The following is a 25,935-nucleotide window of genomic DNA, read 5'->3' on the forward strand; positions in this document are numbered from 1 at the left end:
AAGGAAACTAGTAATGCGCCACTCTAAAACAATCTTTGGGTAGCAAATGGGATTCTTGAATACACAAATTAGTATACTGGAGTGCAGTAACTCGTAAGTATGCGAGTACATAGATGAAAACAAAGAACTGTAGCCCAATCTGCATCCAATCTGCCAGCATTTGGAGACCGAGCAGAGGGGGACGTTGTTGTAATGGCATTAATTTCCACGTGCACATCAGGTCTTCAGCTCGGTCCGGGCTGTTGCAAGTAAACATAGATCCCTCTTTGCGAATAACCAGTTTCACTGGGAAGCCCCATTTATAGGGAATGCCAGAGTCCCTCAAAATCTTGGTCACAGCAGAGAATTCCCTTCGTCGAGTCAAAGTAGCTGCTGGGAGATCAGCATATAGTGATATGTCGCCATAACCCTCAGGCATAGTAGGATATCTTCTCAGATGATTCAAAAGGAAATCTTTAGTCTTAAAGAAATAAACTCTAGCCAGAGCATCTCTAGGCACTGAGGGTCCCAAATATTTGGGCTTTGGAATCCCCTGTATTTTATCTACCGTAAGATCCAAAACACTAAGATCCGGCAGAATTGTTTGCAACAGCTTTTGAAAATAGGAGTCAAGGTCAGAATCAGGGACCGTCTCAGGTATACGCACATTGTTCCGCCTGGACCTATCTTCCAGATCACAAACTTTGCTCCTAAGGGCACGTTCAGACGTGGCGGAATTGCTGTGGACTTCCGCTGCGGACAGTCCGCAGTGGAAATCCGCAGCAAACAGTTCATCCATTGGTTTCCACACCTTTTTAGTTATCTTCGTGCAGACATTGTGGAAAACTCCGCTGCGGACCATAGGCTGCGGTGCGGAATTTTCTGTCCGCAGCATACACTGTCTGTTGCGGACTTGATGCGTACTTGTTGCGGAATTTCTCCATTGACTTCAATGGAGTTTCAAAATTACGCAATGAAATCCGCAGATGTAATGTGTGTTGCGTTGCGGATTGCTTTCAGGAACAGGATATTTCATCATTCTGGCTGGACCTACAGTATGTGTGTCGAGGTCTATACCCAGACTGGGATGGGACAGGGTCTGATCTGCACTTGAATCCGCAACGAGAAATCCGCTGCATTTTACTTAACATTTTAGCCAAATCCGCAACGGAATCTGCAACGCGGATTATGTGCGGCATTGATGCGGACAGTGTCTGCAGAATTCCGCCACGTCTGAACATGCCCCCAGCGGATTAACCTCCTCTTCCAAGACAGTTTGCACATCAATCAGTTCATTATGTGAAGTAGCGTATTCCACCATTTTAGTTTCAATATGAGCCGTCCTGTCTCCAAAATCTGCCAACTCCTTCTTTATATCTGCCATCATAGTTTTAAAGTCCAGTAAGAGAGAATTACGTAGGGATTTTAACATTGATTGCATGACAACCTTAGATAGAGGAGAATCAATTGGCTAACCGCGTTCCTCGTGTCCAGACACATCAGAGAGGCAGCCGCCAGATGATGCAGGTAAAACCGCCATTTGAGACGACGCCATGCGGGAGGATGCAGATCCAGTTTTCCTGTCTTTTCCACGAAAAATACTAAAGCTGGGACACTGGTGCAGGTAATGTAGCCGAAAGAATGCAGATCTAGCTGATTTGTGCCAATATTTGAGGAGATGAAGACGGAGCTCTAATTTCCAGCAAACGGGCACGTCCCCTTTTAACTCATTCTGACATTTTTTTTTGTCCCACTAAGGGCTTTTAACAAGTTATCTCTCTCCAAAACCACTCAGATGCGGCGCACGCTATTGAGCGCCGCATCTGAGGGGTTAAACAGGTGAGATCGATACTAATATCGATCTCACCCGGTCGAGCAGGGTTGCCCTCAGCTACCTCTGGCAGCTGAGAGCAGGGAGATTTAATGGCTCCCTACTCTGTTTGTTTATTTATTCCGATGCAGTGACGTAAAAAGGCTATTGCATCGGAATAAAGCCCATTAGTGACCGACGTAAAAACACTATGGGGCGTTCACTAACGGGTTAACCCATTAGTGACCACCAATACTCCTTTTCACGGCGGTCACTAAGGGGACTTAGGCTAGGCCGTCGCCTTTTCACGGCGGCCCAGTCTAAGTCCTGCACGGGTGTCCCGTGCAGGCTGAATCCGGGGCTTGGCTGTCTAACGAAAACTGGACTCCTGCTCCAAAGACCGCAGTTTACTTAGATCGCGGCCGTTTAACCCGTTAAATGCTGTGGTCAATAGCGATAGCGGCATTTAACTCGTTTACAGAGGGAGGGAGTGCCCTCTGTCACCCATCAGTGGCCCGCAAATGCAATCGTGGGCCTCCGATTGGGTGCTATGGCAGCCGGGGGCCTGATAAAAGCCCCCAGGTCTGCCCTGGGCATATGCCTATTAGGACGTGCCGGAGTCACGTTCTAATAGATTGCCTGTCAGATTTAGGCCGGATTCACACAAAGTGTTTTGCGTGCGTTGCAGTTCCGTGTGTCATCAGTGAATGGTGCGTGGCTACGTGATTTTCACGCATATGCCATCCTTATGACACACGGTTTTGATGTTTAGAAAAAGAAATGAAGGAAGTGCTTTTATTTTTTCCTTCATTTCTTTATCTACTGTTGCGCGAATCACACGCGACACACGGAAGTGCGTCCGTGTGCCGCGCGTGATTTTCACGCACCCATTGACTTCAATGGGTGCGCGCTGCGCGAAAAACGCCCAAGTATAGGACATGTCGTGAGTTTTACGCAGCGGACACACGCTGCGTGAAAATCACGGAATGTCTGAACGGCCCCATTCACTAACATAGGTCCGTGCGACGCGCATAATTTTCACGCCCGTATCACGGACGTTAAACACGTTTGTGTGAATAAGGCTTACACTCACCGGCAATAATGCTTTGGTATACTAAGTATACCAAAGCATTATAGCAGCGATCGAAAGATCGTACACTGAAGTCCCCTAGTGGGACTAATAAATTAAGTAAGTAATGTGAAATAAAAATGATTAATAAAAATTACAGTAATAAATAAATAAAAGTACACATATATGGTATCGCCGCCACCATAATGACCTAAACAATAAAGTTAATATGTAATTTAAACTGCAAGGTGAACACAGTAAAAAAAACACAAAAAATAATGGCGAAATTGTTATTTTTTTTCCATTGCCCAGCAAAAATGTCATAATAAAGTTAATCAATAAGTTCCATAAACCCCAAAACAGTACCAATCAAAACTACGTCTCGTCTCGCAAAAAACGAGCCCAAAAAAATCACTACATTGATGGAAAAATAAAAAAAATTACGGCTCTTGGAAAGCGACGATGCAAAAACAAATAATTTTAGTTCAAAAGTGTTTTTATTGTGCAAAAGTCGTAAAACTTAAAATCATAAAAAACCTATACATATGTGGTATAGTCGTAATCGTACCGACCCATAGAATACAGGTAACATTTTATTTATGCCGCACAGTGAACGGCGTCAATTTAAAACGCATAGAACCTTGTCAGAATTTCAGGGTTTTTTTCTAAAAAAAAAACTCCTCATACAGCTATGTCGACAGAAAAATAAAAAAGTTATAGCTTTTTGAATTCGACTATAGAAAAACGAAAAAAAAAAAAAATAGCATGGTCGTTAGGGCCTAAAATAGGCTGGTCACTAAGGAGTTAATTATTGTAGTTTTACATTTTGCTAATTTGTCTTAGGCTATGTTTACACTTGTGCCATGGTTTACGTTTACAACATAAGCCAGGATGCTGCTGAACGACGGATTCATTGCTTTATGATGGGGTCCATCAGGATTTCGTTGCTTTGACAACAGGAATAGCGCTGCTTGCTGCGTTATTATTGCTGTCAAAAGTAATGGAAACACCAACAGAATCCCCAATGAAGGCACAAACAGCCTGAGCCGGGCTCCCCTTCTCATGGCTCCCATAGTAGCTACATGAGCTGTCTCTATGATGTGTATACCTGTGGGTGGTATTATTTTGTGTCAACTTTAAAAAGCACAATGCTTTTTGGCATAAAAAAAATAATGTTACTTGTAAGGAGTGTCATACTATATGTGACCTAAACCAATTACAATAATTCAATTGTGTCCTGTAACAAATATAAAGCAACATAATTGAACCCTAAAATAAAAAAGAAAGGAAAATAGAATTATAAAGTTGCGCAGTAGATCATGAGATATAAAGGTCACATAACAGTGCAGTCACCTAGTTTGGCATCTGACTCAGATGTTGCCAGAGCAAAATCTATTACACAATTATCTGGGATACCTGGTTTCACAATATTGATGTATTCATTATCTTTACATATATACAATAAGTAGGTGACTCCTGTAATGTCTTTGTGTTCAACATATCTATAGCATCCGGTTTCATGAAGATATATGATAAAAAACGTCTCTCAAATATAAAGGAATTTAGGGAACTGCTCTATATAATACATATTGCAATTCTGGGAGTCATCTTCTAGTGAATTCTGATATGGACACTGGTCGTATAATCTGAGCCCTTTGTGATCTATGGAAGAATAAATGAACGGAAACAAAAGACAATAATAAATAAATAAATATACATATACATATATATACAGTGCATTCAGATTCGGCAGACACTTTATTCACATTTTGTTATGTTGAGGCCTTGTGCTAAAATAAAAAAAATCACGTTTTCCCCCATAATTCTGCACTCAATATTTCATAATGACAAAGTGAAAACATAATTTTTTAATTTTTTGCAAATTTCGCATGGACATAAATATTCAGACCCTTTGTTACGACACTTGAAATTTAACTCTGGGGGCCTCCCATTTCTCTAGATCATCTTTGAAATGTTTCTACACCTTGATTGGAGTCCACCTGTGGTAAATTCATGTGATTTGACAAGATTTGGAAAGACGCACAACTGTCTATATAAGGTCTCACAGCCAGGGCCGCCATCAGGGGGGTATTAGGGGTACTTCTGTAAGGGGCCCAGCCAACCCTAATTGAAAGGGTGGCCCGGCCACTGCCACGACTTGCATTTGGTAGAAAAAACAGGCCCCTGCAATGGGGTCTGTTCTTTTCACCAAAGTAATGTCGTGAGCTGCGGGCCCCCCTCTCGTCGTGGGGGCCGTCAAACACCACCCGCGTGCGTGTGCGCCCGCCCGTCCTAAGCCTCGTCCTCCTTCTAAGCCTCATCCTCCTCCTCCTCCTCCTCCTCCTAAGCCTCGTCCTCTTTCGGCCTCCTCCTCCTCCTCTGCCTCCTAAGCCTCCTCCTCTGCCTCCTCCTCCTCCTAAGCCTCCTCCTCGTCCACCTCCTAAGCCTCGTCCTCCTCCGCCTCCTACTTCTCCTAAGCCTCGTCCTCCTCCGCCGCCTTGGCCTCCTCTGCCTCCTCCGCCTAGGCCTCCTCCGCCTCCTCCGCCGCCTCGTCCTCCTCCGCCTCCTAAGCCTCGTCCTCCACTGCCTCCTCCTCCGCCTCCTAAGCCTCGTCCTCCACCGCCTCCTCCTCCTCTGCCTCCTAAGCCTCCTCCTTGTCCTCCTCCACCTCCTAAGCCTCGTCCTCCTCCGCCTCCTACTTCTCCTAAGCCTCGTCCTCCGCCGCCTCGGCCTCCGCTGCCTCCTCCGCCTAGGCCTCCTCCGCCTCCTCCGCCGCCTCATCCTCCTCCGCCTCCTAAGCCTTGTCCTCCACCGCCTCCTCCTCCTCCGCCTCCTAAGCCTCGTCCTCCTAAGCCTCGTCCTCCGCCTCCTAAGCCTCAGAGTCGTCCTCCTCCGCCTCCTAAGCCTCGTGCTCCTCCTCCTAAGCCTCGTCCTAAGCCTCGTCCTCCTCCTCCTCCTAAGCCTCGTCCTCCTCTTAAGCCTCGTCCTCTTTCGTCCTCCTCCTCCTCCTCCTAAGCCTCCTCCTCCTAAGCCTCGTCCTCCTCCACCTCCTAAGCCTCGTCCTCCTTCACCTCCTAAGCCTCGGCCTCCTCCTCCTCCGCCGCCTCGTCCTCCTCCGCCTCCTAAGCCTCGTCCTCCTCCGCCTCCTAAGCCTCGTCCTCCTCCGCCTCGTCCTCCTAAGCCTCCTCCTCCGCCTCCTAAGCCTCGTCCTCCTCCTCCTCCTCCACCTCCTAAGCCTCGTCCTCCTCCGCCTCCTAAGCCTCGTCCTCCTCCGCCTCCTAAGCCTCGTCCTCCGCCTCGTCCTCGTCCTCCTCCGCCTCGTCCTCCTCCGCCTCGTCCTCCTCGTCCTCCTCCGCCTCGTCCTCCTAAGCCTCCTCCGCCGCCTTGTCCTCCTCGTCCGCCTCGTCCTCCTCCGCCTCGTCCTCCTCTGCCTCCTAAGCCGCCTCCTCCTCCGCCTCGTCTTCCTCCGCCTCGTCTTCCTCCGCCTCGTCCTCCGCCTCCTCCTCCGCGTAGCTGCGTAAGGAGAGGGGGAGGAGTCCAAATGTAGCGTGAAGGACTGGACGTCTGGACCGAAGACATCGCCTGGAAGACATCGCCTGGAAGACATCGCCTGACAACGAGGACTGGAGTGGGAGCCAGCAGCTCTTCTGACACAGTGAGTAAAGTGTCTCAAAGTGCTGATTATGTATGGCCCTGTTCACACAGTGTATTTTGCAGGCAGAAAAAATCTGTCTCAATATTCCTTAAAGAATTTTGAGGCAGATTTTGACCTGCCCACACTATCTTGCTGCGTTTTTTGCCTGCGGCGATTGAGGACAGCAGACAAAAAACGCAGCGAAAAATGCATTTTCTGCCTCCCATTGATTTCGATGGGAGGTCAGAGGCGGAACCGCGGCAAGAAAGGACGTGCTGCTTTTTATTTTTTCCGCGACTGGCTCCCATTGATTTCAGATTAAATCAATGGGAGGCGGTTTTGGATGTTTTTTGGCCCTGATTCCGACGCAGTGTCCGAGTCAATATCAAGGCCCAAAAACTCTGTGAACTGGGCCTTATTGTTAGGGTAGGAACATACTAGGCACGAATACTGCGGATTTTATGCAACACGTTTTATTGCGGAAAATCCGCAGCGTATTACAGTCGCAGCAGAGTGGATGAGATTTGAACAAATCTCATCCACACGCTGCAAAAAAAGTTGACCTGCAGTGTGTTTTTTTAAGCCACAGCATGTCAATTTATGCTGCAGAATCGCTGCTCCTCTGTTGCGGAAATGCTGCGGTTCTGCAGCAAAAATCACAAATGAGAAAAAAAAAAGGTATTTTTTTTAATTTATAAAAAAGTTTAGACTTACTCCAGCCGTAGTCCTGGTGACGCGATCCTCTATTCTTAGCGCAGTCCGGCCTCCTGTCATGACGTTTCATCCCATGTGACTGCTGCAGCGGTCACATGGTCTACAGCGTCATCCCAGGAGGCGGGGCTTCGTTCAGAAGAGAGAGACGCGTCGCCTAAACTACGGCCGGGGCAAGTCTAAACTTTTTTTTCCCTGCAGGATTCCCGCAGCGGACATGCCTCACGAAACCTGCGCCACTATTTGGTGCGGTTTTGCTGGCGGAATTCCCTGCGGCTACCGGGGCGGATAAGCTGTGTAGTTTTACTCAGCGTATCCGCCTAGTGTGTTCCTACCCTTATGATGTGCTCCTGGAGCTGCTGCCTGTCTCTAAATAAGCAGTTGGTTCAGTAGAATTTGCAATTATTTTTTTCTGTGAACCAGCTTAAAAAAATACAAAACTTGAGGCTGCCGGATTCACAAGAGCATGTTCGGTCCGTAAAGGAGGGAACATATTTCGGCCGCCAGTCCCGGACCGAACACAGTGCAGGGAGCCGGGCTCCTAGCATCATAGTTATGTACGACGCTAGGAGTCCCTGCCTCTCCGTGGAATTAGCGTCGTACATAACTATGATGCTAGGAGCCCGGCTCCCTGCACTGTGTTCGGTCCGGGACTTGCGGCCGAAATACGTTCGTGTGGCGTAGTTACATCCTCAGGATAGGCCATCAATAGCTGATGGGTCGGTCCGAGCGCTGCTTCCTCTTCATTTCTACTTGCTCACTGTGAATCGTCGTCACGGATGTAGCGCCGATTCACAGTATTGCAGCCTTCTCACAATTAAGTGAATGTGAGGAGGCTGCAATACTCTGAATTGCACTACATCTGTGTCGACGATTCTCAGAGAGCAAGTAGAAATGAAGGGGTAGCATGATATAGTGCTGGACGGAGTACCGTTAACAGGCGGTGCCACGGTAGGGGGGCCCAGAAAATTCAGCTGTATGGGGCCCTGAAATTCCTGATGGCGGCCCTGCTCACAGCTGACAATGCGTATCAGAGCAAAAACCAAGCCATGAGGATAAAATAACCCAAGAGCACAGATCTAGATCTGGCAGCCCACCAAACTAAGTAATCGGGGGAGAAGGGCCTTGGTAAGATATTTGACCAAGAACCTAATGGTCACTCTGGCTGAGCTCCAAAGATCATTAGTGCAGATAGGAGAAACTTTCAGAAGGTCAACCGTCACTGCAGCACTCCACCATTCTGGGATTCATGGCAGAGTGGACAGAAGGAAGCTTCTCCTCAGTAAAAGACACCTGAGAGCCCACCTGGTGTTTGCAAAAATGCTCCTAAAGGATTTTCAGACTGAGAAACAAGATTCTGTGGTCTGATCAAACCAATATTGAACTGTTGGCCTAAATTCTAAGTCATCTCTGGAGGAAACCAGGCACTGCTCATTACCTTCCCACTACCATCCCTACAGAGAAGCATGATGGTGGCAGTATCATGCTGTGGGGATGTTTTTCAGCGGATGGGACAGGGACGCTGGTCAGGGTTGAGGAAAAGATGAATGGAGCAAAGTACAAAGATATTCTTAATGAAAACCTGATCCAGAGTGCTCTGTACCTCATACTGGGCCGAAGGTTCCCCTTCCAACAAGACAACGACCCTAAGCACATAGCCAAGGCAACACAGGAGTGGCTTAGGGACAACTCTGTGAATGTCCTTGTGGGGCCCAACGACAGCCCTGACTTGAACCGAATTGAACATTTCTGGAGAGACCTGAAAATGTCTGTCCACCGACGGTCCCCATCCAACCTGACAGAACTTGAGAGGATCTGCAGAGAAGAAGGGCAGAAAAACTCCAAATTCAGATGTTCAAACCTTGTGGCATCATAACCAAGAAGACTGGAGGCGGTTATCACTGCCAAAGTTGCTTCAACTAAGTACTGAGTAAAGGATCTGAATACTTATGTCAATGCTATATTTTAGTTTTCCCTTTTCAATAAATTAGCAAAGATTTCTAACATTCTGTTTTCACTTTGTCATTATGGGGTATTGATTGCGAAATGATGGGGAAAAACTTGAATTTTATTTTATTTCAGCAAGGCCTCAACATAACAAGATGTGAAAAAATGCCAAGGGTGTAATGTCGGGGTAGGGAAACAGACAAGTGAGCCCTAATCTACCCGCCACTCAGTCCCTGCCTACTTGCAACGACCCGCCCTAGGCGATGGGGTACAACTGGGCGACAGTCCCTACACTCAATAGGTGCACGACAGACAAACAGACAAGGGTACAAAGAAGCCAGGGAAATGGGGAAGTTGCCCACGGGAACACTGTGAGCAACAAGCGAGGTGAACGAGCCGAGTCAAACCAGGAGATGAGCGAGGTACAAAAACGCAGAGCAGAAGAGTGGTCAGAAAAGCCAAGGTCAATCACAAGCAGAGGATCAGTAGTTCAAGAAGCTGCAGCAGGGCCAGGAAACCAACAGAGAAGAATCACAAGCAAAGGAGGAACAGGAAAGGCAGGATAAATATACAGAGGGCGGGAGCTAGCTCCGTCTGGCCAGGCTGTGATAGGCTCTCCCACTCCTAAGCCTGCCATCCTGGGTGGTGGAAGATGGAGTCAGTCTCACAGACATAGAAGCAGGTGCAGACTGATTACCTATGGGCGTCGACACAGAAGTTGTGTCTGGCAGATCCTTTACAGTACCCCCCCCTTTTATGAGGGGCCACCGGACCCTTTCTAAGTGGACCTGGTTTATTGGGGAAACGAAGGTGGAACCTCCTGAGCAATACCCCAGCGTGAACATCCCGGGCGGGTACCCAAGTCCTTTCCTCAGGCCCGTATCCCCTCCAATGGACCAGGTACTGGAGGGAGCCTTGGACCATCCTGCTGTCCACAATCTTGGCCACCTCGAATTCTACCCCCTCAGGGGTGAGAACAGGGACCGGAGGTTTCCTCGAGGGAGCCAAGGACGGGGATCAGCGTTTAAGGAGGGAGGCATGAAACACGTCGTGTACTCGAAAAGACGGGGGCAACTCCAGTCGGAAGGAGACAAGGTTAAGGACTTCAATGACCTTGTATGGCCCTATAAACCAGGGAGCAAACTTCTTGGTCGGGACTTTAAGGCGCAAATTTTTTGACAATAGCCACACCAGATCCCCGACCACAAACAAGGCGTTAGCAGAACGTCTTCTATCTGCCTGAGTCTTTTGTATGCTCTGGGACGTCTCTAGGTTCTTCTGAACCTGGGCCCAAACTGTGCACAGTTCCCGATGAACGACATCTACCTCGGGATTGTTGGAACTACCAGGTGAAACGGAGGACAACCATGGATTAAACCCAAAATTACAGAAAAAGGGGGAGACCCCTGACGAGTTACTGACCCGGTTATTAAGGGAAAATTCGGCGAGGGGAATGAATGAGACCCAATCATATTGATAGTCAGAGATAAAACACCTTAAATATTGTTCTAGAGACTGATTAGTCCTCTCAGTTTGGCCATTAGTTTCAGGATGGAAGGCAGAGGAGAAGGACAGATCAATCTCCAACTTTTTACAGAAGGCTCTCCAAAACAATGAAACAAATTGTACCCCTCTGTCAGAAACAATATTGACAGGGACCCCATGGAGATGCAGGATGTGTTTGACAAACAAGGTAGCTAACGTCTTAGCATTGGGTAGTTTCTTGAGGGGCACAAAGTGGCACATCTTACTGAAGCGGTCTACTACAACCCACACCACCGACTTGCCTTGAGATGGAGGCAAATCGGTGATGAAATCCATGGAGATATGGGTCCAAGGTCTCTGGGGAACGGGCAAAGAACATAGTAAGCCCGCTGGTCGGGACCTAGGAGTCTTGGACCTAGCACAAACTTCACAAGCGGCGACGTAGGCCTTAACGTCTTTGAGCAACCCAGGCCACCAATAGTTTCTGGCAATGAGATGCTTGGTACCCAGGATGCCTGGATGACCAGATAGTGCAGAGTCATGATTTTCCCTAAGTACCCTTAGCCGGAATTGCAGGGGAACAAACAGCTTGTTCTCAGGAAGGTTCCCGGGAGCTGAACCTTGATCAGCCGCAATTTCAGAGACTAAATCAGAATCAATAGAGGAAATGATTATACCTGGAGGCAAAACACAAGCAGGATCTTCCTCCGAAGGAGGGCTGGCCATGAAGCTACGCGACAGTGCATCAGCCTTAATATTTTTAGACCCAGCCCTATAGGTAACCAAAAAGTTGAATCTGGTAAAAAATAACGCCCATCGAGCTTGTCTCGGGTTTAGCCTCCGGGCAGATTCTAGGAAAACCAGATTCTTGTGGTCGGTAAGGACCGTTACCTGGTGCCTAGCCCCCTCCAGGAAGTGGCGCCACTCTTCAAATGCCCATTTAATGGCTAAGAGTTCACGGTTGCCAATATCATAGTTACTCTCAGTGGGCGAAAACTTCCTGGAGAAGTAGGCACAGGGGCGGAGACGGGTGAGGGACATGGTACCCTGGGACAAGACAGCCCCCACTCCCACCTCGGACGCGTCAACCTCCACAATAAATGGCTCCATTTGGTTGGGCTGAACCAGCACTGGGGCTGAGATAAAGCACTTCTTAAGGACCTCAAAAGCCTGGACAGCCTCAGGAGGCCAGTGGAGGAGATCAGCACCTTTGCGAGTGAGATCCGTAAGAGGCTTAGCAATGACCGAGAAGTTAGCAATAAATCTCCTGTAATAATTAGCGAACCCCAGGAAGCACTGTAACGCCTTCAGGGAGGCAGGTTGGACCCATTCCGCCACAGCCTGGACCTTGGCGGGGTCCATGCGGAATTCATGAGGAGTGAGGATTTGACCCAAAAACGGTATCTCCTGCACCCCAAACACACATTTTTCGGTCTTCGCAAACAGTTTGTTTTCCCGAAGGGCCTGGAGCACCTTCCTGACATGCTCAATGTGGGAGGACCAGTCCTTGGAAAACATAAGTATGTCATCAAGGTACACTACAAGAAATACCCCCAGGTAGTCTCTTAAAACCTCATTTATGAAATTCTGGAAGACCGAGGGAGCATTACACAACCCAAAGGGCATGACAAGGTATTCGAAATGACCTTCGGGCGTGTTAAACGCAGTCTTCCACTCATCCCCCTCTTTGATGCGGATAAGGTTATAAGCCCCCCGTAGATCAAACTTAGAGAACCATTGGGCCCCCTGAACCTGATTGAAGAGATCAGGAATCAAAGGAAGGGGATACTGGTTCCTTACAGTGACCTTATTCAAGTTTCGGTAGTCAATGCATGGCCTAAGACCACCATCCTTCTTCCCTACGAAGAAGAAGCCAGCATCTACCGGAGAAGTAGAGGGGCGAATGTAACCCTTGGCCAGGCATTCCTGGATATACTCTCTCATGGCTTCACGTTCGGGACAGGAGAGATTAAATATCCTACCCTTAGGGAGCTTAGCACCTGGTACCAAATCAATTGCGCAATCATATTCTCTATGAGGTGGTAACACTTCGGAGGCCTCTTTAGAGAAAACATCAGCGAAGTCCTGAACAAACTCAGGTTCACCTCCTCAGGGAGAGAAATAGAATTAACAGGAAAACATGACGTCATGCATTCATTACCCGATTTGGTAAGATCCCCAGTATTCCAGTCAAAAGTGGGATTATGCAACTGCAACCAGGGAAGGCCTAAAACCAAATCGGACGATAATCCCTACATCACCAGTACAGAGCACTACTCCAAATGCATGGAGCCCACAAGGAGTTAAAAAACAGGGGTATGCTGTGTAAAATAACCATTAGCAAGAGGAGTGGAGTCGATACCCACTACAGGGACAGATTTAGGCAAATCAATCAGTGGCATAGCTAGAGACATAGCAAATTCCACAGACATAATATTAGCAGAAGACCCTGAATCCACAAAGGCACTGCCGGTAGCAGACCTACCACCAAAAGAGACCTGAAAGGGAAGCAAGATTTTATTACTTTTCATATTTACAGGAAATACCTGTGCGCCCAAGTGACCTCCCCGATGGTCACTTAGGCGCGGAAGTTCTTCCGGATGCTTATTCTTACGCCTAGGACAGTTGTTCACTTGATGCAGAGACCATTCTTCCTGCGGAACTCTCTACGTTGTTGGGGGGACACGGAGGCTCCGAGTTGCATAGGTACCTCCGAGTCTTCCGTGGAAGAACGAAGCAACGGAACCTCGGGAGGCATCATGGGGGAGTCAGAGGAGAAAACACAAACACGTTCAAGTCGTCGTTCCCTGAGACGTCGGTCAAGTCGTACCGCTAAAGCCATAACCTGATCTAGGGAGTCAGAAGAGGGATAGCTAACTAGCAGGTCTTTCAGGGCGTTCGACAGACCCAATCTAAACTGGCACCTTAAGGCAGGGTCATTCCACCGAGAAGCTACGCACCACTTCCTAAAGTCAGAACAATACTCCTCAACAGGTCTCTTACCCTGATGTAAGGTCACCAGCTGACTCTCGGCAAAGGCAGTCTTGTTAGTCTCGTCATAAATGAGCCCGAGAGCAGAAAAGAAAAGATCAACGGAGGAAAGTTCAGGGGCGTCAGGAGCCAAGGAGAAGGCCCATTCTTGGGGCCCGTCCTGGAGCCGGGACATAATTATACCCACCCGCTGGCTCTCAGAACCTGAGGAGTGGGGCTTTAAGCGAAAATAGAGCCTACAACTCTCCCGAAAGGAGAAAAAAGTCTTCCGGTCCCCTGAGAACCGGTCAGGCAACTTGAGGTGGGGTTCAAGAGGTGAGGTGAGGGGCACTACCAGGGTAGCATCAGGCTGGTTGTCCCTCTGAGCCAGGGCCTGGACCTGTAGGGGTCCATAGTAGTGTCAGGGACCAGGGTAGACTAGGTATATGGGCTTGTGATTATGTAATGTCGGGGTAGGGAAACAGACAAGTGAGCCCTAATCTACCCGCCACTCAGTCCCTGCCTATTTGCAACGACCCGCCCTAGGCGACGGGGTACAACTGGGCGACAGTCCCTACACTCAATAGGTGCACGACAGACAAACAGACAAGGGTACAAAGAAGCCAGGGAAATGGGGAAGTTGCCCACGGGAACACCGTGAGCAACAAGCGAGGTGAACGAGCCGAGTCAAACCAGGAGATGAGCGAGGTACAAAAACGCAGAGCAGAAGAGTGGTCAGAAAAGCCAAGGTCAATCACAAGCAGAGGATCAGTAGTTCAAGAAGCTGCAGCAGGGCCAGTAAACCAACAGAGAAGAATCACAAGCAAAGGAGGAACAGGAAAGGCAGGATAAATAGACAGAGGGCGGGAGCTAGCTCCGTCTGGCCAGGCTGTGATAGGCTCTCCCACTCCTAAGCCTGCCATCCTGGGTGGTGGAAGATGGAGTCAGTCTCACAGACATAGAAGCAGGTGCAGACTGATTACCTATGGGCGTCGACACAGAAGTTGTGTCTGGCAGATCCTTTACAAAGGGTCTGTAAAAGACTTTCCGAATGCATTGTGTATATGTATATGTATATGTATATATATATATATATATATATATATATATATATATATATATATATATATTTGCACACTTTATAGTGAAGTTCCCTTAACCCTGCCTCAGGGATAATCTGCCATTTTCCAGCAAAGAACTACAATATAATTTGAAATTTCAAGAGACCAGAAGCAAAAGTATTACCCCACAATAAGGTCTTGTTCACGTGGTGAACATTTGATTCATATTTTGTATGTTGTTTTTTTTAAGGCAAAACCAGGATTGGATCCAGAAGAGTAGACCTATAAGGCCTTCCTTTATATACTTATTTTTCTGTTTAGGTTCAATTCCTGGTTTTGCCTTAGAAATACAACTAAAATCTGCATCAAAACATCCATTGTGTGAACAAGGCTTAAGGCTGGAATCACACATCACGTATTTGGTGCATCAAATTCTGCAACAAATACGCGTTGTGTGAATCCAGCCTAACAAACCAGTGGCTCTCTTTCATGACTTCTGTCATAGTGTGGTTGAAAGATGATGACACATAGAGGTGAGTATCCGTGATCAGTGGCCATCTTCCATTATACTGAAAAACACATTACTTACATATTAAATTCTTTAAATCACCATGGTCATATTTGGATATATAATTTGCCTGTGGATATTCGGTTAGTTACCTAACATATTTATTATAGTGCGTCACTTTCAAGGTAATGTCTGACACAGTGGGGGGGAATATATTAAGGCTGTATTTACATGGGGCAAATACGCTGCGTAATAGCACGCAGCGTATCCGCCCTGTGTGCCACAGGGAATTCCGGGCGAAAAAGCGCACCAAACTGTGGCACAGTTTTTTGCCCGGAATGTCCGCTGCGGAAAACTGCAGCATTTACCGGCATGGTAGCAGGCCGGCCTCCTAGGATGACGTTTCATCCCAGGAGACCTGTGGAGAGCCTGTGATTGGCTGCAGCGGCGGTCACACGAGATGAAGCGTCATCTCAGGAGACCCTCCCTCTGACGTTATACAGACCGGCCTCCTGGGATGATGTTTCATCCCATGTGACCACTGCTACAGCCTGCTGCAAATTTCCCGCAAAGAATTCCGTTGCTGAAAAACCCCTTGTGTTTACACAACCTGTGAAATGAACCTAAGACTGGAGTTTCAAACGCCAGTCTTAAACTATTTAACATCAGCGGTAAATGCACCAAATATATTAATATGCACACACCTCTTGATATATTTGGCACCTTTTTGGCTGTCCCTGCGATAGAAATGCAAATCTACCCCTGATATGGGCAGGTGTAAATTTGCGCCATAACTTATGGCCACTTTCAGAAAGTGTTGAGAAAAGTAAAATGACGCAAATTTTAGCACAACTTTGGCGTCCAGCAAAATGTGAGTATTGTTTAGGCCACAAAACTAGTGTTAACCTCTTGATATATTCCCCCCAGTGATTCAGAACAGTGAAATCTCACGAAAAGAGCACCTCTTGGAGACACCACCTCCTATCTAGACTTTTCTGTAAAAATGTTTACATTTCCACATATCTTTTGTATATTTGACAGAACCACCCCTCTAGAAAGGGTGGGAATCTCAGAGAGGTTTTTACTGTATGCCCTTGCCTTTATTCAGAGGTGGATAGCAGCAGAGGTCGGTTCTGGGCATAATAATTTTTTTTATTTTATTTCCTATTCCATCTGCCACTAAACAATATGACTGGGAGCTATTACAGGCTAGGGTTTGGCTTCCAACAGAACCCTTTATTGGCTTCATACAGAGAAAAACTGTCAGTACCCAATCAGTTTCCTTTCAACTAGGTACAACTAGGACTGCCATCTACATGGTATTGTACTAGCCCAACTGGTAATTAATACAGGGAGGCCAGTGCCAGTATAAATCTTTTACTGGCAAGTACACAGTCGAGTCACATTATAATGACCGCCTCCTACTTTCGACGTTGGCAGCGAGTAGCCCATGAAGTCAGTGCTGTGTCGTGGGCTGGCTTGGTGGGTATATAAGGTGTACGATAGTCTGTCTGAACACATCACTTGTTGTTGCCATAGGTAAAAGGGGCAATTTATCAGAGCTGCAAAAAGGGATGTTTATTGGCTTTCGGGCCAAGGGTGGCAATATTTCTCCAACAGCGCAGTTTGTGAACTGTTCGTGTGCTGCTATGGTGAAAGTGTATTGTGAGTGGACAAATGGCACCATTGGGAATAACCAATGTGGCGGGCCAAACGACGCACTACAGTGGAGCAGCTCACCATGAAAATCAACCATTGGACTACCAGACGTGTCATAAAAACCAATTTAGCTAACCCTACTGTGTATTGGGCTCCGAAGCAGATGGATGGTCACTGCTCCTATGCTAGCAAAGGTGCATTGGAAAAAAAGGCTTCGATACTGCCGTGCAAACAAGCTGGTTTGCACGGCAGTATCGGAATAGGACCACCGACTATTGGCAAAGGTTTGCCTTCTCTGATGAGTCACGTTTTCTGCTTCATCGAACAGATGGACGCTGGAATTTCAGGGGAGAAACATCATAGAGTAAACATCCTGCAACCATTGCTGGAAGAACACAAGCTGGTGGCGGCAGCGTTATGGTCTGGGGAATTTTTTCATGGCATTCTCTAGGCCCACTCATCCATTTGGAAGGCACTCTGAACCGATTTATGTATGAATCCATCATTGCAGATGACATCCACCAAATACATGCTGTTTGTCTTCCCTGGGGCAGATGGAATCTTCCAGCAAGACCATGCAACATGTTACACAGCTAGAAATGGCCAACAGTGGTTGGAAGAGCACGACCAAGACTTACAAGTACTTCCCTGGCCCCCTAATTCGCCAGACTTGAACCCAATTGAGCATCTCTGGGACCACCTTGATCGTCTTGTTCGCTCCATGGATCCTTCCCCACGCACCGTCCAGCGAATATGGGATGCACTGCAGTCAGCATGGCTCCAGATACCGGAGACAACCTACCAGCACCTTATCGAGTCACTCCCAGCCCGTCCAGCTGCTGTCCGTGCTGCACACGGCGGTTACTCTGGATATAAGCTGGTGGTCACAATGATGTGACTCGACTGTGTACATTGCCCATATATTTTTAGACCGACACAGCCGAATGTCTGCTGGCATGCTTTCCCTTCTGACTTGGGCAGTAGCAGCAGGCAGCATGCAGGAACCAGGGACCTCCTGGCTTCTTCATTTTACATCTAGTGCATTTAGCCTTTGAGCGGCCGTGCTGCTAGTGACTTATAGTAGTAGCAGTATCCCTTCTTAAGGCCCTTTTACACGGGCCAATTATCGGGCAAACGATCATTCATAGAATCATTGTTACCGTGTAAGAGGACCTTAAGAAGTTTGTGAACAGATAATGACAAAGATGCCCAGCAGACCCTGGCTTCTGGCACCTGAGGTGGTCATAATATGGATGTTACAATGCTGCTATTTTGCGGCCATGTGAAATACATTCCGTGTGAAGCCATGACCACAAAAGTACACCCATGTTTACCCAAGAAACATAGGCCATCAATATTTCATCGGTCGGCATCCGACTACTCTTGACACCCACGACGATCAGCTGTTTTGAAGGGGCTGCATTGCTCATATGAGTGCTGCTTCCCACTTTTTTCCTTAAGGCTGGGTTCACACGACCTATTTTCAGACGTAAACGAGGCGTATTATGCCTCGTTTTACGTCTGAAAATAGGGCTACAATATGTCGGCAAACATCTGCCCATTCATTTGAATGGGTTTTCCGACGTACTGTGCAGACGACCTGTAATTTACGCATCATCGTTTGACAGCTGTCAAACGACGACGCGTAAATTGACTGCCTCGGCAAAGAAGTGCAGGACACTTCTTTGCAACGTAATTTGAGCTGTTCTTCATTGAAGTCAATGAAGAGCAGCTCAAGATTTACGAGCATCAAAGACGCCTCGCATAATGCGAGGAGCTTTTACGTCTGAAACGACGCAGCTGTTTTCTCCTGAAAACAGTCTGTCTTTTCAGACGTAAAAGCAAGCTAGCGTGTGCACATACCCTTACTGCTCACACTGTGAATCCCTGACACACTTGTAGCGGTGGTTCACAGTATTATAGCCTTCTCCCATTAATTTCAATGGGAGTTGGCTGTAAGGGTATGTGCATACGACCAATTTTGAGGCGTAATGGAGGCGTTTTACGCCTCGAATTACGCCTGAAAAGACGGCTCCAATACGTCGGCAAACATCTGCCCATTGCTTGCAATGGGTCTTACGATGTTCTGTGCAGACGAGTTGTCATTTTACGCGTCGCTGTCAAAAGACGATGCGTAAAATTACGGCCGCGTCAAAGAAGTGCAGGACACTTCTTGGAATGTAATTGGAGCCGTTTTTCATTGACTCCAATGAAAACCAGCTCCAATTATGTCCGTAAAAGACGCCGCGAAAAACGCGTGCACTTGTAAAAACGTCCGTAATTTCAGACGTATTTGCCATTGTCGTGTGCACATACCCTAATACTGTGAACCGCTGTTACAAGTGTGTCGGCGGTTCACAGTGTGAGCAGCATAGGAAATGAAGGGGAAGTAGTGCTCATACGAGGGCTGCGGCACCTTCAAAACAGCTGCTTGGAGTCGGACCCCGACCGATGAGATATTGATGGCCTACCCTGAGGATGTCTTAGGACTGGAAAACCCCTTTAAGTCCTTTTGTATTTTATAAAACATCCAGACAGTGATGGACCCTGTTTTTTGCTGACAGACAGCGGACATAGGTTCAGAATTGGATATACATATATTTTTTTGTGTTTTAGTGAAATAGATGGATCTTTTGACTGACTCTATTAATTTCTATGGAATTCAATCAGTTCTGTCATGATCTCGTTTTTATAGGACCCAAGACACATATCCTCCTGCATTTTGGGTCCTGTAAAAAATGAATTAGTGATGATCAGTCACAATCGCCTTATACCATTGAGGTCAGGCGGTGACGGTTTGGACAAAAGATATATGGAATCTAATTGGTTGCTATGGGCAACTGCTCTATTCTTTCTTGGCACTGGTTTTAATAAATGTGTCCGAATGTTTTTTTTTCCCTATTGAAGTTAATGGGATAGAAAAACATTATTTTCACTATAACAAGACCTTCAATTGTAATATGAATTTTTTATTTTTTTTAGGATTCTAGAGTATTAATACTACATGAAGACAGGTGACAGTGGCAAGGAAAGATGAAAACAAATAATACCATCCAGGCTGCCATTGACCTGACAGCTGGTGCCGCAGGTGATTTCACAGTCTCCTCTTTATTCTATGATTCTCAAATTATCTCAGATTCAGGGTACGTTTACACACGTATCGTAAACACTGCAGAATTTCCAAATGGATTTTCTATGTGGAAATTCCACAACGTTTACGCAAAAGAAATTGAAATACTGCAGATTTAAAATTCGAGCTGCAAGTCAATTTCTGCACTTCTTTTCTGCATATTTTTTACGCAGCGTGTGGAGGAGATTTGTTGAAATCTCATTCACTTTGCTGCTACTGTAATACGCTGCAGATTTTCTGCAATGAAATCCGTTGCGGAAAATCCGCAGCTAATCCGCCACGTGTGCAGCTAGTATTATAAGTGTAGTTATTACCTATCATTTCAAGTTATGCTACACTAGTAGGTAAGCAAATTCTACCTTACCCCTGGAATCACAAGGGATACAAATGCTACGCAAACGCTCCGCATTCTGTACGAAAAATCTGCAGCAGATTCCCAGCCATGTGGATGGCATTTGAACAAATCTCATCTACATGTCGCTGAAGATTTTCCAGACAAATATTAGAGCATTTCAATCCCATATGAATCCAGCCTACAAGAGAAAGGGTTTAGCAACCTTTGGCACTCCAGCTGTTGTGAAACTACAATTCCCAGCATACCCTGACAGCGTTTTGCTGGAATAATATAGGCTTTTTTTGGTCAGGGCATGCTGGGACTGGTAGTTTCACAACATCTGCATTGCCAATGATAAGCTGCTAATGATGAGCTGATCACAGAATGTCCTGCTGCTAGGAACCATAGAAATCAGATTTAATCTATGCGGGAACCTGGCAGCAAGTGTTCAATATCTATACTGGGGTAATGAAGCCATACATAGTTTCCCTTTAAATCAATGGGCTATCCGTGTAATATAGGACATCCAGAGTGAAAGACGCTCGTTCTAGCCGCTCTCCTCTCTGGCTAATAAATGAGGGTCCTGAATGTGGGATCACCAGGCATTTGAAAATAGATAAATTTTTTTAACCAAACAGCCCCTCTAAAATATGTACACTATTTAGTTGTTAGGCCGGGTTCACACGAGCATGTTCGGTCTCTAAAATACGGATCGCATGTCGGCCGCATTTCCCGGACCAAACACACTGCAGGGAGCCGGGCTCCTAGCATCATAGTTATGTACGACGCTAGGAGTCCCTGCCTCGCTGCCGGACAACTGTCCTGTGCTGTAATCATGTTTTCAGTACGGAACAATGATGCTAGGAGCCCGGCTCCCTGCAGTGTGTTCGGTCCGGGAAATGTGGCCGACATACGGTCGATATTTTACAGACCGAACATACTCGTGTGAACCCGGCCTTACACACATTGCAGATTTTCTTGCAGAATTTTTCTGCGACTGAAAGTCTGTTCCATTCATCTGAATGGGGTTTGCAGAAATCCATATACATGCTACAGAAACAACCACATTCAGGGCTTGTTCACACGCTAAACAAAAAACGGCTGTAAAATACAGAGCTCTTTTCAAGGGAAAATAGCCTCTGATTTTCAGCCGTTTTTTTAAGCATCAACCGTTTTTTGATGCGTTTTGCATACGCGTAAAAAAACACCCCGTCTGAACGAAACGCAGTTTTTCCCATTGAAATGACTGGGCAGATGTTTGGAGGCATTCAGCTTCCGTATTTTCAGCCATTTTTTGGGGCGTTTACACCCTGAAAAACATCTGAAAATGAGCTGTGTGACCATACCCTCAGATGAATGGAACTGACTGATTTTCAGTTGCAGAAACTTGTGCAACAAAATCATCCATGTGACTGCACCTTTGGGGTATGTTCACACGGGCTATTTTCAGCTGTTTTTTTAAATGGCTGAAAAATCGGAAGCAGAACGCCTACAAACATCTGCCCGTTGATTTCAATGGGAAATATGACGTTCAGTTTCGACGGGGCGTAATTTTATGCCTCATTTTCAAATAACGGCGCTTATGAAGACGATGGTAAAAAGAAGTGCATGTCACTTCTTGAGCCGTTTTTGGAGCCGTTTTTCATTGACTCAATAGAAAAACAGCTCCAAAAACGGCTTCAAAAAAATGTTTGTTGATTAAAAAACGCCTAAAAATTAGTAGCTGTTTTCCCTTGAAAACAGCTTCGTATTTACAGTCGTTTTTGTTAAGCGTGTGAACATAACCTCAGTTAAACTGAAAGCCACATGAAGTGTGTCTGGTGGCTCCGCAGGATCACTAGCATCTACTGAATGTACAGCGTGGATAAGAACTACTTGCACAATGCACTTTCATCCATAATAAAGGTTGACCATGTGGGCTTCCACCAGGGTGACCCCCACCACCATGATCAGCTTGTCTTTACAGAAACCCCTATCTGAAAATGGGTGTTGCAACTTCCAAACTCTTTGGGTATGTTCACACGGCAGTGTCCGTAATGGCTGAAATTACGGGGCTGTTTTCAGGAGAAAACAGCTCCGTAATTTCAGACGTCATGGCATGTTGAGTTGCTTTTTCGGTGCGTCAATTACGGACGTAAATGGAGCTGTCTTTCCATGGAGTCAATGGAAAACGGCTGCATTTACGTCTGAAGAAGTGACAGGCACTTCTTTGACGCGGGCGTCTATTTACGCGCCGTCTTTTGACAGCGACGCGTAAATTTACGCCTTGTGGGAACAGACCAACGTAAAACCCATTGCTTTCAATGGGCAGATGTTTGCCGACGCTATCGAGCCGCATTTTTGGACGTAAATCGAGGCGGAAAACGCCCGAATTACATCCGTAAATAAGCCGTGTGAACATACCCTAATAGCTCAAGCCGAAGTCATCCAGTGCAGATATCGATAAAGAACTAAGTAGTGATGGATCAATATTAGGTTATCGGTTGGCACTTATTGAACAATAAGTTGTGCCCTGTGTCCAGCGAATAGTTCACTACAAAGATGACATGAAATGTTCTTGTTAAATATCCATTGTATAATTATTTCAGGTGGAACCGCATGTGTTCTAACCGGACAGCCATTTGACACTGCCAAGGTGAAAATGCAGACGTTCCCTAATCTGTACAGAGGCCTTATAGACTGTGCGGTGAAGACGTACAAACATGTCGGGTTCAGAGGCTTCTACAAAGGGACCAGTCCAGCTCTTCTTGCAAACATATCGGAGAACTCTGTTCTCTTTATGAGCTATGGTTTCTGCCAAAGAGTTGTGAGGAGGATTGTGGGTTTGGATAAGAATGCACCTCTCAGGTAAGGTTCAGGGAGAGCCGGAGAACCAGTTATATTGGATGATGATGTATAAGCAATTCAGAAATTAAGTGTAAAAAACGCGACAAAAAACGGCTGAAATTGCCTCCCATTGATTTCAAGCGGAGGTGGAGGCATTTTTTTCCCTCAAGCGGAAATAAACGCTCGCGGGAAAAAGAAGCCCCATGACCTATCTTGAGATGTTTTCCAACTCAAAACCCCATTGAAATCAATGGGAGACGGAAAAAAAAGTCTGCGAACTGGCGACGCGTTTTTTGACGCGTTTTATGGTAAAAAAACGTTTGCAGTTTTTTCCTCTGCCTGTTGAAGAAAGAGGTATAAAAAAAAAGCATAAAAAAACGCGGTAAAAAAGACCTCTGTGGTGCAAAACCACTTAAACAAAGCGGAGCTGATTTTTACAGGCAGTATTTTCTGCCTGAAAAAAAACTAAGGGCCTAAGGGCATGTTCACACGCTAAACTAAAAACAGCCGTAAAATACGGAACTGTTTTCAAGCAAAAACAGCTTCTGATTTTCAGCTGTTTTTAAATCAAACGGCTCAAGAAGTTACATGCACCTCTCTTTACGGGGCGTTTTTTTACGCGCCGCTTTTACAAATGGCCACGCACGCAACCCCCCCCCCCACACACACCTGTCGGAACAAAACGCAGTTTCTCCCATTAAAATCAATGGGCAGATGGTCGGAGGCTTCCATTTTTTCAGCCATTTTTCAAGGCGTTTACGGCCCGAAAAACGCCTGAAAATAAGCCGTGTGAACATAGTCTCAGGGTGAGGTATGCCACTGTATGGCATACGTCAGTATATGTTAAATGTATACATCATGGGCTTTTCAATAACCTTTTATGATGTATACGCTAAACAGATACAGTTATAGTCTATGGGCGGCGTTTGCGTTAAACAGATGCCAAAAAGTGTCATCCGCCCCCTATAGAATATGATGGTATCCATTTAACATATACGTCATAAACAGGGTCATGAGAGTTCATGACGTGTACGTTTCACGTACTTCAATAAACTCTATGATGAGGGATGCCACTGTTAAGGCATCCATCACATCCTAAGTTCGATGTATATGTCGGGAGCTATACGCTAAACGTAGACCAATAACGTGATGTGCACATAGCCTTATGTCTACAATATCTGACTGGTCATAACGATCATACAAAACATGTTTTCCAGTATCTGTCTCACACAATTTTGACTGTCGAGTCTTATCTTTGTTTTAGTGATCTGCACAATGCAACCGCAGGCTCCTTTGCAGCAGCATTTGCCTCACTCGCTCTTTGTCCCACAGAGCTGGTGAAGTGTCGTCTTCAGGCCATGCATGAAATGCAGCTATCTGGAAACATTATAGAAGGACAAAAGTGAGTTGTGATGGAATAGAAACTTTTCTGAATCTATCTTGTGAAATGCACTTTATTTATAATATTGAACTTCTCTCCATAGCACAGTGTGGTCAGTAGTAAAGAATATTCTGCACACAGATGGTCCAATGGGCTTTTATCATGGACTCTCCAGCACCATACTCAGGGAGGTCCCAGGCTACTTCTTCTTCTTTGGGGGCTATGAACTGAGTCGCTCCTTTTTTGCAAGAACTGGAAAATCTAAAGATGAGTTAGGTATGAAAATGACTCCCCACATTATTTTATATAAATAGGGCTTTGTAATTTTAATCTGCCGTAAATGTTTTGTTTAGAAAACTCATTTTTAAATACTCTCAAGGGGATTCTATGCTAATAGGGATGGTTCCCCCCCCCCCCCCCAGCACCCTCATTTTTTAGCCTGAGCAGGAAACAGCAACAAAGAGCGTCTCTTGCTCTGGAGGACCCAACACATCTTTGCCTATCATGGATTTAAATGGAAACTGTGTACTTCTTCATTTGTCCTGTAGTGGTGCTGCATGGAGAATTAAACATTACTTCCAGGTTCCCCTCATAGATTGCAGTTGTTTGGTAAAGTGTAATTAAACTTTTTCAAAACTTTTGACACGTCATAGTGAAATGCCAGAAGTTTTGATCGGTGGGGGAATTAGCACTGAGACCCCCACCAATCACTAAATCAAAGTGGCAGAAGCGCTAGGATAAGCGCTGTACCACTTTGTTTATGATCGCCTTTCCTTGGAGAGGTATACGGGCTCAATAGAAAGTCTATGATTACGTACAACGCTAGTTCTGCTCTCCGAGGAAAGGTTCAGTGCTCAGACCCCCACTGACCAAAACTTCTGACATGTCACTATGACATGTCAAAGTTTTTTTTAAAGTTTGGTTACCCTTTAAGGATCCCAGCAGAACACACTTTGATAAATTTATCGATGGGGGAACCATTTTAACATAAAGGGAATGTCAGCAAACAACACTGTTAAGTTTTCCTGTATACAAGGCTTGATTCCTTTGACTTGTCCTTCCATCTGTGCTCTGTTGTGTTAAGCTTATATTAATTAAAAAAGTGAACTGGTCACATGAGGCATAGCTATTACTGTGGTCTACCTAACAAGGTCAACAAGGCTATGAATGGTTATGATCTCACTCCTCTAAAAGTGACAATTCAAAATTAATATGGAATCAAAGGGGTTTTTTCATACGCAATATTATATTTAATATCTGATTGGAGGGGGGTCCAAAGGCTGAAACCCACACCAGTCCTGGGCTTACCTGGCCGTCTCACTGCGTCCCATATGAATGGAGTTGTGTCTGGCAGCCCCTTAGAAAATTAGTGGTGTGATTGCCGATCATGCGCATAACCGGTCCATTCAGATCAGGCATACAGGGACAGCC

General features: G+C 46.2%; 1 protein-coding gene across 3 annotated transcripts in view; it reads left to right on the forward strand.

Moving 5' to 3' along the window:
• LOC142742221 (mitochondrial ornithine transporter 1-like) overlaps positions 1–25,935 on the forward strand; it is a 46,401-nt gene that overhangs the window by 15,729 nt on the left and 4,737 nt on the right. For 2 of the 3 annotated variants that reach the window (XM_075851751.1, XM_075851752.1), the window contains exons 2-5: positions 19,816–19,921; positions 22,886–23,144; positions 24,388–24,525; positions 24,608–24,780. In XM_075851751.1, the coding sequence (XP_075707866.1) occupies positions 19,867–19,921; positions 22,886–23,144; positions 24,388–24,525; positions 24,608–24,780 (625 nt within the window). In that variant the 5' untranslated portion in view covers positions 19,816–19,866. Of the gene's footprint in view, positions 1–1,490; positions 1,604–19,815; positions 19,922–22,885; positions 23,145–24,387; positions 24,526–24,607; positions 24,781–25,935 lie in introns of those variants that run through there. The other variant, XM_075851753.1, reaches the window with a different exon arrangement.

The sequence above is a fragment of the Rhinoderma darwinii genome, chromosome 2 (assembly GCF_050947455.1).
Source record: "Rhinoderma darwinii isolate aRhiDar2 chromosome 2, aRhiDar2.hap1, whole genome shotgun sequence".
NCBI classification, from domain to species: Eukaryota; Metazoa; Chordata; class Amphibia; order Anura; family Rhinodermatidae; genus Rhinoderma; species Rhinoderma darwinii.